The sequence below is a fragment of the Hyperoodon ampullatus genome (genome assembly GCF_949752795.1).
Source record: "Hyperoodon ampullatus genome assembly, chromosome: 2".
In the NCBI taxonomy this organism is placed as follows: Eukaryota; Metazoa; Chordata; class Mammalia; order Artiodactyla; family Ziphiidae; genus Hyperoodon; species Hyperoodon ampullatus.
In genome coordinates this window covers 197308707-197323148 of record NC_136915.1, presented here as the reverse complement: position 1 = coordinate 197323148, position 14442 = coordinate 197308707, and the positions used below count along the sequence as shown (strand labels likewise).

The following is a 14442-nucleotide window of genomic DNA, read 5'->3' as shown; positions in this document are numbered from 1 at the left end:
CTCCTTTGGCCAGGAAGGAAGGCTCCCTGGAGGAGGGGGCATTTGGGGACGTAGATGCCTTAGCAGGCTAGCTGTGTGTGTGTGTCCCAGCTTCTGCTTAGAGGCTGGCTTGCCCTTTACTGGGAGATCTCAGAGCTGGAGGGTATTGTAGAGACCAGCAGCTCGGGATCAGTGCCACAGGGAGGCCAGGCTGGTCAGTGAGACCCAGCAGGGCAGGCGCTGTCAGTTCCGCCTCCCTCTTCTCCTGCTGGTGCCTGGGGCAGCACCAGTTCTGATGCGTCGTGAAGATAAGACTCCGAGACTTGGGGACTGACCATCCCTGGTCTCCCTGAGGCCGGCTCCCGGGCGGGCGGCGCGTGGCACCTGGCAGCCGGATGCGCACTTAAAGGGAGCCAGGTGGTGCCTCACTTGCTCCAAAACTCCAGTGCTAGTTCCCTGTCCATTGCTCCCTTCCTGGGAAAGCCGAGCTTCCCCCGCCTGGTTCCACACCCAGCCCCTCCAGCCCAAAGTCCAGACCAGCCTGCGAGGAGACCGCCTCCGAGGTCTTGGCTTTTTCAGAGCCGGAGGCACTCCAGGGTGCGCAGAATGGAACCCAGGCTCTCCTTTCTGGAGGGGTGGGCTTTGCTCCGGGCGTGCCTGCAGTTTTGCGCGCGGCACAGAGGAAGCGCGCCCCGCGCTCTCCCGGGGTCTCGGTGCGGCGGGCCGGAGCGCAGAGCCGGGAGGGCTCTCCAGACCCCAGACGCGCGCCGGCTCCCACCTGCCCGCCCGCCTCCCGTCTGGGATTCTCGGGGCCGACCCAGTTGGCGGGCGGAGAGCGGGCCCGTCGCCGGGCCCCGGCCCCCGGCCTCGGTCCGCGGCACTTGCTGGAGGGAGCGGCCGGGCGGGCTGGTCAGACAGGTCCGGAGCAGGAAGTCCCCGCCCCGCCCCGCGCGGCCCGGGCTCTCGTCCACCCGGCCGTCCGTTCGTGCATCGGTGCGGCGGCCCGTCCAGGGCGCGCGGCCGGGGGGCCGGGGCGGGGACCGGGGCGGCTCCTTCTGCGACGCGCCTACCCACAGGCCAATCCGGGGCAGCAGGCGGCCCGCGGCTGCGCGGGACGCAGGCCGGGGGGATAAGAGGCCAGGTGAGCCTACCTGCGCCGGCGGCGGGTGGGTTGTGCGCGGGGCGGCGCCGAGCGGACACGACGCACGCGGCGGGCGCTCGGGCTCCGGCGGCATGTCAGTCAGCAGGAAGAACTGGGCCGCGCTGTCCAGGTGAGCCCGGGGGCCGGGCCGCTCCTGGGGGCCACAGAGCCGGGGCCACACCTGAAAGCTCGCAGGTGTTCCGCCTGCCTCACCGCCTCCTTCCTCCGCTTGGGGGCTGAGGCACAAGCAGGGTGCCTGGGGTGGGCCGTCGGCCCCTAGAGGCCGGTTCGGGGCACTGGGGAGGCGTTCCGGAGTTACGGCCCAGCCTCATTTCCCGAGAAGCCCCCCTGACGGCCCGCGTTTCTCTGTAGAGAGTTTGAGGGGCCCCGCCCGGGGAGGAGGGTGGGGCGCCGTGCCAGGAGCGGGGCAGCACCACCGTGGAGCGCTGGTGAATAGCACGGGGTGGGGGGACAGATCCCCTCCCACTGGTGAGGCGCGGGTTCCGAGTGTGGCGTTTTGGGGTGGGGTCTGGGCTGGGTGACCTCACGATAGCTTCTGCCCCCCTCTGGGCTTCAGCCTTTATTTGTGAGCTTGTCCTTCCCAGGGCCTGGGCACTGAGTGTCTTATCCCTGCCTGCGGGACATCCTGTCAGGGTCAGAGAAGCCTGGGGGCGTGTCCAGAAGGCAGCCCCCTCATGTGGCTGGTGACCCCTGAACTCCTTGGGGCCACCCTGCACCTCCCCCAGAGGTGCTTCCATGAGCATCTTCACCTGCAAACCCCCCCCACCACTGCCCCCTCAGGAGACTGAGGCCCACGTAGTAGATGGAGCGGAGCCCGGAAGGTTCTAGCGGGTAGAAGCTGACCCCTCTCAGGTGGGCGTGTGGGTGGAGGCCCAGGCTGCCTTTACAGGCATGGAGCAGCCCCTCCCAGGCCTTCCCCAGCAAGGCCTCTGGCTCTCCCCACCCCCTTCCCAAGGGCTCCAGAGCTTCTCCAGGGCCGGGGGCCTCCCAGACCCTCAGATCTCACTGCTCTGAAGCACAGTTGCCCGGTCACCCCGCTGCAGAGGGGCCCGCGGGGTCTAGAGAGGGGAAGGATACGCCCCAAGAAAGGAGGAGCTCTGTGCCCTGGACAGGGGCCCGGCCGCCTCAGAGGCTGGACACACCCAGGGAGGGTCTGTACTGAGGGTGGAGCTGGGGGTCAAGGTCTCGGACTCTGCGTGTGGGTCACGGTGCCGGTGTTGGCGTGGGAGCGTCTCTGATTCCAGGCGGGGCCTGTCTGTGTTGGGGTGTGTAGTGCGGACACGTCTGGGTGGCTGGTAGGTTCTGACGTTGCCGAGTTTGGACCTTGGGAGTCCAAGTCCATTCGGATGTCCGTTGAAGACCACAGTGCAGGGCGTTGGGTTAAAAACACAAAGCAGGGCTTCCCTGGTGGGGCAGTGGTTGAGAGACCGCCAGCCGATGCAGGGGACATGGGTTCGCGCCCCGGTCCGGGAGGATCCCACATGCTGCAGAGCAGCTGGGCCCGTGAGCCATGGCCGCTGAGCCTGCGCATCCGGAGCCTGTGCTCCGCAGTGGGAGAGGCCACAACAGTGAGAGGCCCGCGTACCGCAAAAAAAAACAAAACAAAACACAAAACCCACAAAGCAGACATGGCTGAGTCAGGAGCCCCCAGTCTGCTGGGATGTGTGTGACTTTGTGTCTGAGACATGCCCGGATGTGTGTCAGGGTGTGTGCCAGGTGGCAGTGGGGCTCTGGAACTTTTAAAGTGCGAGCAGGGTCTGGTCTTAGCTGGTCCCCTGCTCAGATGGCCCCAGTCTCCCGTGGCTGCAGGGGGGGCCGGGGGGGGCGATCGCCAGGCAGCGGGAAGCCCCGGGGACCAGCCCCGGCCCCACCCCCTGGCCCTCCCCAGCCCTGTGGGCAGACACAGCTGTGACCAACGCTCACCCCATGAGGCAGCTGGAGCCGAGGACCCTCCCACCCTGCTCCCTGGCGAACAAGCCTCAGCTGGCAGGAGGGAAGGGCTGTGAGTCACTGTCAACGGAGCCTCCCGGGCCCTCCTGGGGTCGGGTTTGGGGGGGCGCTGAGGAGGGCGCGAGGAGCGTGGCCCCAGACAGGGCCCAGGTGGGCAGCTGAGGGCCAGCCTGCCGCCCGTCCTTGGCGAGTAGAAAGTCAGACGCTCTAGCCCCGGGGTGGGGCAGTGGTGAGCTGCCTGGCCGGGTGCCCTGGTCAGCAGCCTTGCCCTCTCCTCCCTGGGCTGGCCTGGTGAGGGTGAGGCTGGGCGGGCTCCTCCGTGGGGGCCGAGGGGTGGGTCTGGGCAGTGGCGGGGGAGCGTTAATCATCTCCCTGCCTGGGTCTTGAGCAGCGCTGCCACCTCCCGAGCTGCTCGGTTCTCCCTGACACCTCTCCCTAGACCAGCAGGGCTAGAAGGGACCTCATGGACCACCCAGCATGGCCCCTCGTCGCGTGGAAGCCCTCAGGGGCTGCAGACTGGCCCAAGGTCACGCGGCTAATCAGAGCTGCGTCTCTCAGCCCGGTGCCAGGCCTGAGCTCCCTTTTCTCCTTCCAAGTTCTGCAAATCCTAGCTCCTTGAGCCCCAGGCTTCCACAGAATGCTCTGGGGCAGGCTTCACACCCTTCCCCTGCTGTAACCAGGGCAGCTGAGCCTTGGTCTGTCGTATAATGGGCTCCTGTGTGCGATTCAATTGGGGAAAGCAGGGTTCTCCTGGTAAAGCTGCCAGCACTTACACCCCTGCACTGAGCTGCTGCTGAGTGGGAGGATAGACCTCAGGAAGAGTGGCCCTTGGGAGGGAGCAGAACCAGCTGTGGCCTGAGCAGCAGGGCAGAGGTCTTCCAGAAGTCGTTAAGGGCAAAAGAGGTCCCTTGCACTAAGAACGGAGCTGGTGAGGTCAGGAGTAGGGTGGCTAGCAGTCCTCCCTGGAGGCAAAGAGAGGGATGTGTGTCCCCAGACGAGGGCCAGGAGGTGGAGGAAAGGGCTGTTGAGAGGGGGCGGCTGCCCAGGGCTGCGGCATCAGCTGGTGACAGTGGCTGGGACTCCCTGGGGCGCGGGACCTACACGGTCCACCCTGGCCTGGCCCTGGCGCCCGAGAGGGCGACGTGTTGGCTGCTGGGTTTCCCCAAACCTGCTTCCCCAGGCTGCGCCACGAGCTCAGGCCTGCACTGGGCTGGAGGGTCCCACACCTTCTGAGGCCCTCCCGAGCCCCTTCCTCCCCCTGCCTCTGCATTGCTGGGCTCCCGAGAAGGGGGCAGGGCATCCTTCCTGGCCTGTAGCCTTGTGCTCAAGAGGCTGGCCTGTGTTGGAAGCTTGGCTTCTTCTTTTACGAGCTGACCTGTCCTGGGACCGTTATTGACCTCCACGAGCCTCAGAGTCCTCACCTGCGGAATGGAGGTGACCCCCCGTCCCTCAGGGTTGCCGGGGGCCTCTTGTCAGAGGTATCTGGGAGCCGCTGGGAGCAGCACCCAGTGTTGTGTAAGCACATGTCAGAGCCCTCACTTCTGCCTTTATTTATTGATTCGTTAGTCACCGTAGTCAACAAATACTTGTGCGCTCCTGAATGAAGGCCCTTGGTTGCTGTTTGTTTATTCCTGGGCCTCCTGCGGAGCCGCCCAGAAGCCTGGCCTTCCCCCGTCCCGCCCTCTCCTCCCCATTTTCTCCTCTTTCGAGGAGGAGCTCTTTGCTTGGTGGAGATAACGTTTCTCCTGGGGTGGGGGTGAGGGGTGACCACGTCACCTGGGTGAGCGGTGGGGTCTTGGGGCAAAGCTGGGGGTCACTCGAGACCCCGAGACCCTCAGGGTGAGGACCCGCCTGGGGTGAGTCACTTCCCGAGACCAGGCCCTGACAGATCACACACCGACTTGTCCCAGGTCCCACAGACAAACCGGTGGCTCCCCTGAGGGCTGAGCGGCCCGTGTGGGAACGGGCTTGCTCAGGCCCAAGGAATCCCGGGGGCTCCAGCCCAGACGCGCCTATCGGGGGAGGAGCCCCCGCTCGGTGGGCCGGTCTCCCTCGGGGGGGGTGGGGTCCCTCAGCTTTGCAGGGCACAGCTGACCCCAAACTGTGCACTCAGTTAGGTGGGTCCAGAGGAAAGCGAGCTGAAGTGGACCTTTCTCATCTGGACCCGGGCAGCAAGGAAGGGGTGGGGCATTGGGGCCTGGCCGGAAGGAGCCATGGGTTCCCGTGGAGTGAGTGGATGAATGATCACGGAGGCCCCGGGAATCTGGTTTAAACCCCGCGGTCAAGGCCGTGGGTCCTAGGTTGGAGCCCTGGCCCATCCCCACGCAGGTGGAGTACGGACCTGAGAAGCGGGAGGAACTGGGGTTTTCACCCAGAGCTACCCTGACCCCAGACTTGGGCGGTTCTGGAAGGCTGCCTGGGGCAGTGGGCAGATTGCCGTTGGGGGGTGCCTAGGATTTGCTCCCCCTTTGCGCTCTTGCTTATCAAGGCAGAGCTCTGGTGAACCCCCCCCCCAGGGAGGAGGAGCGCCCTGCCTTCTGAAGTTGACACTTGCACTTGGTTCCACATTTGGTGGCGCTTGTGTGTTCCAGGTGGTGCCGTGGTGGATGCGCCCGTCCTGCGGTCTTTTCTCTCCCTGCAGGGCAACTTCTTCACACTTTCTTTTCAAACCTTTCATACCCTCTCCACTCTGCCTCATTTGCCCATCTTTGAAAAGAAAACAGGACTTAAGATCTGTGTGTTTATTGTATGTAAATGACACCTCAATTAAGGCAGCAATCTTTGCACCCACGTCCTTCTCCAGGTACTGTCTCATCTTGGTGGCTTTTCTTCTCGTTAAACCTTCTCAGCAGAGTTGCCGGCCGTCACCGCTCCTCTTTCTCGGGTCCCCTTCTCCTCTTACTTGTCCAGTCGGGCTCTTTCTAAGGGTCTGGAAGCCTCTGTGCTCAACACTGCCTCCTGGTGGTCTTGCCCTTCCAGCGGTGTGGACAGGGCTGGCTGCTCTCCGGGTCAACTCCTCCCGGGTTTCCTCCTTGGCTCCCTCCTCTCCCACTGCCGCGGACATCTCACCAAACCCCTTCCTCCCTGATGGTCCCCATCCTTCTAAGAGCAGCACCAGGAACTGCTCAGGCCAGAAAATCTAGTTTGCCTTGATTTTTCTCCTTTCCTCGCCCCTCATCCCCATCCAGCCCATCAGCAAACCCAGTTGGCTCTGTCTTCAAAACGTGTCTCGAATCCATCACTTTTCCCATCTCACTGTCACCACCCCAGGTCACGTCACTGTAGCTCGTGCCCTGGCAAGGGCCCCCCACCCCCACCCCCGGCCCAGTCCCTCTCCTCCGCCTTCTGCTGTCCTGTCACCATACAGCAGCCCGAGAGGTTTAAAATAGTGACCATAATAAGTCTTACCACGTCCCCCTCGGTGTGAAACTATCCAGTGTCTTCCCGCACCCTGGAATAAACCCACGCTCTCCCGCGTCCCCGGGCCTCCTGCCCTGGCTCCCGTCCCCTGAGCACGGCCCTCCGGCCGAGGCCTGTGCTGTGCTGCCCCGTCCCCCTGACCCAGCCCCTCTGGTCCTCCGGGCCCTCTTCCCTCCAGGCGCCTTGTCTCGTCCTCAGTCTCTTCCTGACGTTTTGTTCACGTGCGGGCTCCTTGCTCCCTGTCTGACTCCCCGACCTGGCACGCACCCCAAAGGGCAGAACCCCGTCGGGCTCCTTCCCAGTCCCCGGAACCTGCCTGCCTGTAGACTGAGCTCAAAACATGTGAGTTCCGTGATGATCAGATCAGCAGATGTGATGCTGGACTTGGAAAAAAGGATCAGGGCCGTCGTGTGGGGGCTCCTCTTCCTCTTAGGGGGGAAAACGGAGGCAAGGAAGGTACCTGCCTGCGGGCAGGAGGACCAAGCGGAGGCCCTTCTGACCTGGGCCCCAGACCAGCACTGGGGGGCCACTCCCAACCCTCACGGCCTAAGCTTCTCCTGCGGCTCTGGGTGAAGCATCCCCTCCCTCCCTCTGACCTCCAGGCTTGCTCGTCCCTCCCCTCTGCCTGGACCTCGGGTTTCTCCCAGCCCTGGCCTGTCCCCCTTCCTGAGATTCAGCCCACGTTCAGGCTCTGCTGGGGCCTCTGCTGATGCTCCAGCCCCAGTAACCTTTCCCTCCCTCTGCAGAGCTGGGGGGCTACTGGTGGACACAGTTGTCTTTCTCAGTATTTGGCAGGTGTCTCCCAGGCAGGGGCCCTGCCCCGGTCTGTGAAGCCGCAGTTTCCGACGGGGCGCTGGAGGGGGATAGGTGGATAAGGATGACGGGTGGGCAGGGCGGTGGAGGTGATGGGGGAGGGCTGTTTGCAGGGACAGGAGGTTGGATGGCTGCGTGATTGAAGGCGGGGGTGGGTGGCTGGTAGGCCCTGTGATGCAGGAACCAAAAGCAGGGTGTGGCCCCTGCCCCCGGCACCTGAGAGCTGGTTCTCGGAAGCCGAAGAGGCTGCCGGGGCTCCTGGGAGGTGAAGGGAGTGCTGCCGGGCCCTCCCCGGCTGTAACCGGTCTCAGTGGGGAGTCTCCCCTCTGGAGAGCCGAGAAGTCCCACGGCGAGCTGTGTAGCTGAGGACGTTTCTCTGCAGTTGTCCACTGAGGGATTTCATCTAAGTCCCCGGACCAGAGAGAGAGGGCAGCTTGTCAGGTTCACCCACCTCCTTCAGGCAGAGCTGCGCCTGCCCTCCCACGTCCCTGGGCGCCCCGGAGCATGGGCCCCCATCCCACTCGGGGGTCCAGGGTGGAGTCCAGCCCAGCGTCCCCCTGGGGGTGTCGCCGTGCAGGCTGGGGTGGCGGGCCGTGTGGGCTGCACTGACCCCTGTCCCCCACCAGCTTGGCCAGGCAGTGGACCCTGGAGGATGACGAGGAACAGGAACGGGAACGGCGGCGGCGACACCGGAACCTGAGCTCCACCACGGACGACGAGGTGGCCCAGCCTGCCCAGGATGGAGCCCCGGCAGTCCCAGAGAGGTGCGGGGTGGGGAGGCGGTGCTCCGGTCCCGGCTGACGGGCGGACCGGCCGCCCCTGCCTGGAGAACCAGGCTGGACTTCCGTGGGTCCCACTCTCGTCAGGACAGCCAGTGGGACCAGTGTTCATGAGACGCGCAGCGTTTGCTGGAGGTTTTGTGAGCGTAACTCAGTCCTTCCAGGCTCCCGAGAGGGAGGGTCCTAACCCGTCTCACAGGTAGAGAAGCTGGTCAGAGAGCGCACGGGTGTTCCCCTGGAGAGCGGGGGCCACGGGTGTCGTCCACGTCTGTCAGGCCCTGTTCAAGCAGGCTGCCTCCCTCTAACCTGGACCCTCCGTGGTCCACCTCTGACTGCAGGAGCGCGGGGGCTGGTCTGGCCACCAGATCTCAGGGTTGAGAGGGGAAGGCGGAGAAAGGCCGTGTTCACTGGATGCTCCTGTCTGTCAGGACGGCGCCCGCTCCTGCCATGAGTCTCCTCTCGCCTCCGAAGAAGCCCAGTTTGCAGGCTGGGAAACAGGCTCAGACAGTGACCTATCCTGCCCCAAGTCGCACGGCGAGCAGGTGGTGGGGACGGAAGAGTCTCCTTTGCTGGGGGCTGAGGGCCTCTCATGTTGCCCTTGTTCCCCTGGGTCCCCCAGAGGAGGGACCACAAGGTGTGCATCCTGAGCTGCACCCACGTGGGTGACAGGGGCCGGGAGCAACGTCAGAGGCCCGCCCATTAGCTGTGTGACCTGTGCCAGCTCCCTGACTGTCTCTGGTCCTGATCTAAGCCATAAGGGGCGGGGCCTGGCACAGCTGAGGTGTTTGTTGATTGGGGCTGAGCATGGAATGGTCGCGCCTTTCAGGGGTTTATGCATTTCTTTTAAAAGCATCATGTGCTTTGTTCAAAGGATACCTTAGAAGCCCGATGTGTAAAGCAGATAAAAGGGATCCTGATTTAAGCGATGGTGGTTGGGGGGGCGGGGCACGGCCTTCCTTCCTCGCCCCTCCCACGTGGCCCCAGAGGCATCTTCACTGGGTCGGAGGGCACCCCAGGGTCTCTCCCACCTCTGCCGGCCTCTGACTCTCTCTCCCGCCCCATCTCCCATCTTTCGACTCAGACTGCCGAGCGTGGAGGAAATGGAGGTCTCCCCCCGACCACCCCTAGACCCCAGAGGTGAGGACGAGGACGTGCGGGCCGTCCTCAGGGCACGGCAGGAGCGGAGGCAGAGGCAGCGGGAGGCGGAGGTCGCGCAGGCCCCCGTCTGGGAGCAGCTGGTCGCAGAGGAGGAGGACGGCGCGGGCACCGGGCAGGCCAGGCAGCTGCCCCTGGCGCCCGAGAAGGAGCTGGGGCTGCTGCCTCGCCGGAGCCTGAGCCGGGAGCAGCGGAGCTCCTGGGTCCGGGAGGAGGAGAGCTTGGTGGGCAGGGAGCTGGGATGCAGCAGGAAGGGGGGCTCAGAGAAGCCCTCTGCCCCAGAGAAGACATTAGCGCCTGAAAAGAGCCTGGACTCCAAGGAAATCTCCGCCTCCGGGAAGACCCCCAGCCCTGAGAATGTGTCTGTGTCCCAGAAGATCGCAGTGTTGGAGAAAAGAACCATCTTGGGAAAGAGGTTGGTTCTGGAAAAAACAAGTGTCTTGGAGAAGCTGCCGTCCCCAGGGAAGACGTCGGACTCAGAAAAGAGACTGACGTCTGAGAAAGCAGCAGTCTTTGAGAAGACCCCGGCCCCTGAGATGCGGCTGGCCCCAACGAGGGCGGCGGGCCCAGGGCAGCCCCAGGCCCAGGAGCAGCCAGCCTCTGCGCGGAGCCCGTCCACCCCTAAGGGGCAGGGGAGGGCCGGCCCCGAGCAGGAGCCCCCGTCCTCGGCGGGGCTGCGGGAGCCGGGGGCAGAGCGTCCGGCTGTGACTTGCCACCTCCCACCCATCACTCTCCAGGTTGGCGGTGCCCCTGCCCACCCTTCTAGTCCTGTCCCCCTGCCTCTAGGCCGGCCTTGGCTGTTTCTTCTTCTCTCCCTACCTGCTCCACCACGGTCAGGATAGCGGACCCGGGAGGAGGCACGGGGCTGTCTTGCTACCTGCTTCCCCCTGCAGCTCCTGGGATGAGCCAGGCCAGTGGTGCCCCCGTGGCAGCTCGGGCTCGGGGTACCCTGGGCTTCCGTGTGATACTCCCCCTGCTCCATCCAGATGAAAATCCCTAGCGAGGAGGACGAGGCGGACACACCCTCGCCCACCCAGGCCACCTACAGCAGCTCCCTGAAGCGCGCCAGCCCCAGGACCATCTCCTTTCGGGTGAGGCCTGGGTCCCTTTGTCTCCCATCCGCTGGAGGGCATGCCGAGGAAAGCAGCCCCCGTTACGGCCCAGGGCCCTGGCTTAGACACCAGGGACGTTGTACGCAGACACAGGGCTTTTGGATGCCCGAGGGTGGCCAAGAGCAGATGGGGTTGGATCAAGTGAAGCACCGGTTAATGGCTGGAGGCGGGTGTGGACGAGACCCAGCAGCCCCAGGTGGTGGGCACAGCTAGCCTGCAGGAGGGCGGCGCAGGCGGACTGCGGGGAGAGCCTCTCCTCCAGGAGGGAGGTGGGTGGGAGCTGTCCCGGTGCCCGCCACCCTGCCTTGCCCCAGGAGTACAAATCACGTGGACCGGGGCTGGTCCTCTCGCTTTATGCCAGAATTTACTCCTGGTTCCTCTGTTTACTGGGTCACTCACTCACTTTTTGACTGACCGCGCTGTGCCAGGCCCTGGGGAGAGGCAGGAGACCTGCTGCCGGCCGGTGCCTGTCCCTGCCCTACAGGGCTCGGGGCGGTGGGGAAGCAAGCGGGAAGCGGGTGGTTGCAGCTGCCCCAAGAAGGCCTGGGGGCGACAAGGAGGGGCTGCTGACCCGGCCTGGTGGGTGGGGCCGTGTCCCAGACCCTTTAATGGGGGTTGGATTGGGCGTTGAGCGGAGGTGGGTGGGAGGCCCCAGGAGGGGGATGTGTTCTGAAGCTGAACCCTCCCTTTGAGGAGGCCGCGGCTGACCCCACTCACGGGCACCTTCCTTCTCGTTTCAGATGAGCCCCCGGAGAGACCACTCAGAGGCAGCCTTAACCCGCAGGTCAGGGGCCCGGAGGCTGTGTCCTCTCCCGTCTGCTCCGTCCTGCTTGTGCTGCAGGGTTAGCGGGAGGGACTGAGGCCCGAGATGTGGCACAAGGGGAGGGATGGGGGTGCTGCTTGGAGGAGGCGGGGCTTGGGCGGGGCTGTCCTGAGGCGCAGGGGTGCGGAGGGAGACTGACCAGTGCAGGAAGGGGACACAGCCGCTTCAGCAGGCGGGGCACGGACGCCCGGGACTCTGCAAGCTTGATGAGTGCTTCCACCTCCCCCCGACCCCCGCCTCCGCCCACAGCGTCTGTGCAAGCAGCTGGAGGACTGTGTGTTTTTTTAAAAAAAAAATAACCAACAACAAATGGGGTCTGAAGAGCAGCTGTGCTCATGCGTTGGGAATTTCATGCTCATGCATTGCATCCGTCTGCCCCCAGCCTACCTCTAGGGCAGCAGTGCTGGGCGAGGCCTGGGGGTGGGGATGGGCGCTGGGGTACAAGGTGGATGAGACACGCTGCTGCCCTCGAGCGGCTCACATCAGACATGAAACGTGCAAGAGCCCCACAGCACGGAGGTGCCGGGATGGGCATGGGAACTGAGGGCTGGAGCCCCTCATGGCTGCGGGAGCTCGGCCCTCGAGAGCTGGGGACTCAGTCCCAGAGCGATTGGCATCTGAAAGGACTTGAACTAGAGGGAGATTTCCAAGCAGAAGGAAGCTTTGGATCGAGGGGACAGCATGAGGAAAGGCGTGGAGTGTGACACGCACAGTGTCCGGTTGGCGGGCTCCTCAGCGTGGGGAGAAAGGGGTGCGGGGACACTGGTGTCAGGAGGGCAGGCACGGCCAGGTCGTGAGTCTTGTACGCTCGTCGGTGGCCTGAGGACAGGATGGGGTTGGTCGGGGGTGGGGCGATGTCCTGCTGAATGGACTGTTTCTAGGGAGGACCGGGGAGTCCCCCGAGTCTGTAGATCGTCACCTTGGCCAAGTCATCATGGTCTCACTCGGTGACTGAGGCCACATTCTCTTTGCCGAAGCGCTGGGGGTGTGGGCGCAGGCCTGGTCTCCCTGGGGGCGGGGGTCTCACCTGGCTTGTCTTGCCCTGCCTTCCCGTCCCGCAGCACCAGCATGAGGCTCCCGGCCAGCTCCTCCACACTGGGCCAGAAGCTGGAGAGATACCACACAGCTGTACAGGTGGGCGAGACCGGGAACCTGCCTTGCGTGGTGGGCGTGTTCGGCGCCCACCCTCAAGGGTCAGCGGCCTGTGCTCTCCGCTCTCAGAGATCAGGGTCAGTCAGGTCTCCGGGCCCCTCCCGCGCTGAGTTCTTGGTGGCTCCCGTGGACGTCGCCAGCAAGCGCCACCTCTTTGAGAAGGAGCTGGTGGGTCAGGGCCGAGAAGGACCAGCCTCCAGCCGGAGGGTGAGTGGCTCAGGCCGATGACGCTGGGTGTCTGCAAAACCCGACCCCTGGCCTGGGCAGTGCCAGACAGCTCTGTGTCTTCGTGCGTCAGTTTGGGAGAACCTGCCGCTGACTTGAGTTCCCTGCCACTCCTGCTCGCGAGCGCCCGTGCCCCTGGCTGTGCGCACAGCCCCAGTGAGGGGGTGCGGGCCCGGCACCCTGGGCTGGATGGGTGTGGGCAAGGCACAGGCCTCTGGAGACGCCCACCCGACCCCGAGACGGAAGCTCTCTTTTCAGGAGGACTTGCGGCTCTCAGGGGTTGTGACATCGAGGCTCAACCTGTGGATCAGCAGGACCCAGGAGTCAGGAGATGGGGACCCGCAGGTACCCCGGCCCTCCCGAGGTCTCACCACGGGCCCTTTCGTGGCAGAATGACCTGTCAGAGGAGGGGCAACCGCAGAAGTAGTGGAGATATTCTGGGTGTGGGAACGGCGTTGGATAAGCCTGCGGGCCAGAAGGCAGAGAGGAGGGTCCGGGGTCCTCCCTCGGGAGGGCCAGGGGTCTGGGGACCCCGGTGCCGTAAGCCTGAGCCTCTGGTCTCCGCCCTGATGCCTGCAACCAGGAGGTGCAGAAAGAGTCGGCAGCCGCCAGGAGGATCCAGTGGAGGAAGAAAGCAGACCCCTCCCTGGATGCCGAGGTGAGGTGGGGGGGCTGCCCTGCGGAGACGCCACACGCCCAGCGCCACGCACACTGACTGGCCTGTGTTTGCACAGCCCCGTTCTCAGGCTGGGCTGTCCCAACCTGGGGAACGCTGGCTGCACCCTCCGCTGGCTTCGCTTCCCCACAGCTGTGCAAGCCCCTACCCCCCTCAACCAGCAGATCTGGGGCCTCTGGCCCAGTGTGGGCGCGGGGCTTGGGGAAAGGGGTGCCTTCCTGTCCAGCCCTAGGAACCCGTCTTGTGCTAATAGCCCTTTGCCCCGTAGGTGTGAGAAGCCTTGTCTCGTCACCCCGCTCCCTTTCTGCCTTGGACTTGGGACCAGGAACGTCGGGGGCACTCAGCCAGCTCCTTCCCTGCCCAGCCTCTGGGGCAGGTGCGCCTGGCCCCTTGTCCTGCTGTGGGCACGGTGGATCTTGGGCTCCAGCGCCAGCCTGGGCACAGCACGACTCGCGTCCGCACCTCAGGCCTCAGCGTCCTGTCCAGAGACGGCTCTTCCTCCCAGTCCCTTCCAGGGTCAGGGGTGCTGTCCTGAAAGAAGCCCCGGGCCCCTGCCTGGTCCGAGCCCAGCAGGTGTCTCTGTGTACCTCTCAGAGGCCGGTCCACCCGCTTCGGCCAGGCTGGAAGCGTCGCAGTCTTCCTTGGCCCCGTCCCCTGCTTTGTTCCCCCTCACATCCCCACCTGCTGCTCTGGCCAAGCCATCCTGTGCTCCCCTCCCCCTGTTCTCAGGAAAGAGCTGATAAACTCATTCACTCTCAGGTGTAAGTGACTGATAATACTTTAAAAGCGCTTCCTCCCTGGAGGCTTTGCTGTTAATGGGGACCGTCTGCAGCGTTTGGGGAGGGCTGTTTTGGCTGCGGGTGTGCAGCGGGGAGGCGTTTTCCTCATCACTTGTCCTCACGTTTAAGGGGGTTGCTACCCAGTTGTCTAGCATGGTGACTTGAGTGGGGGCAGAACTGCCACAAACAGTGCCAGGCCTGCTGTCACATCCCAACACACACGATCCCCAAATCCGGTCCTCCGTTCCTCTAACCTCATGGCTCCTGTGGGCTTGGCGGACACTGGGCCAGCTGAGAACCTAGGACAAAGCAAACTCAGAAAGTCTGGTGCCTGTCAAAGCCCTTTGTGCTGTAGTGATAAAGGTAGACGTGTGAGGGTATGTGTGTGCACCAGCGTACGTGCGTGTGTGTGTGTAC

The 14442-nt window shown here is 64.5% G+C and overlaps 1 protein-coding gene across 3 annotated transcripts; it reads left to right on the top strand.

The window, feature by feature from the left end:
• The first annotated feature begins 1110 nt into the window (after positions 1-1110).
• On the top strand, positions 1111-14005 carry LAD1 (ladinin 1). 3 transcript variants are annotated; one of them, XM_079696844.1, is made up of 10 exons: positions 1111-1250; positions 7951-8088; positions 9185-9995; positions 10245-10349; positions 11111-11154; positions 12255-12327; positions 12415-12552; positions 12829-12915; positions 13154-13228; positions 13515-14005. In XM_079696844.1, the coding sequence occupies exons 1-10, from the start codon at positions 1213-1215 to the stop codon at positions 13518-13520; spliced, it is 1515 nt and encodes a 504-aa protein (XP_079552970.1). In that variant the 5' UTR covers positions 1111-1212; the 3' UTR covers positions 13521-14005. The 3 variants fall into 3 exon arrangements, with proteins under 3 accessions (XP_079552970.1, XP_079552971.1, XP_079552969.1); XM_079696845.1 differs by lacking the exon at positions 12415-12552; XM_079696843.1 differs by having other exon boundaries at positions 12255-12552.
• Positions 14006-14442: the final 437 nt, after the last annotated feature.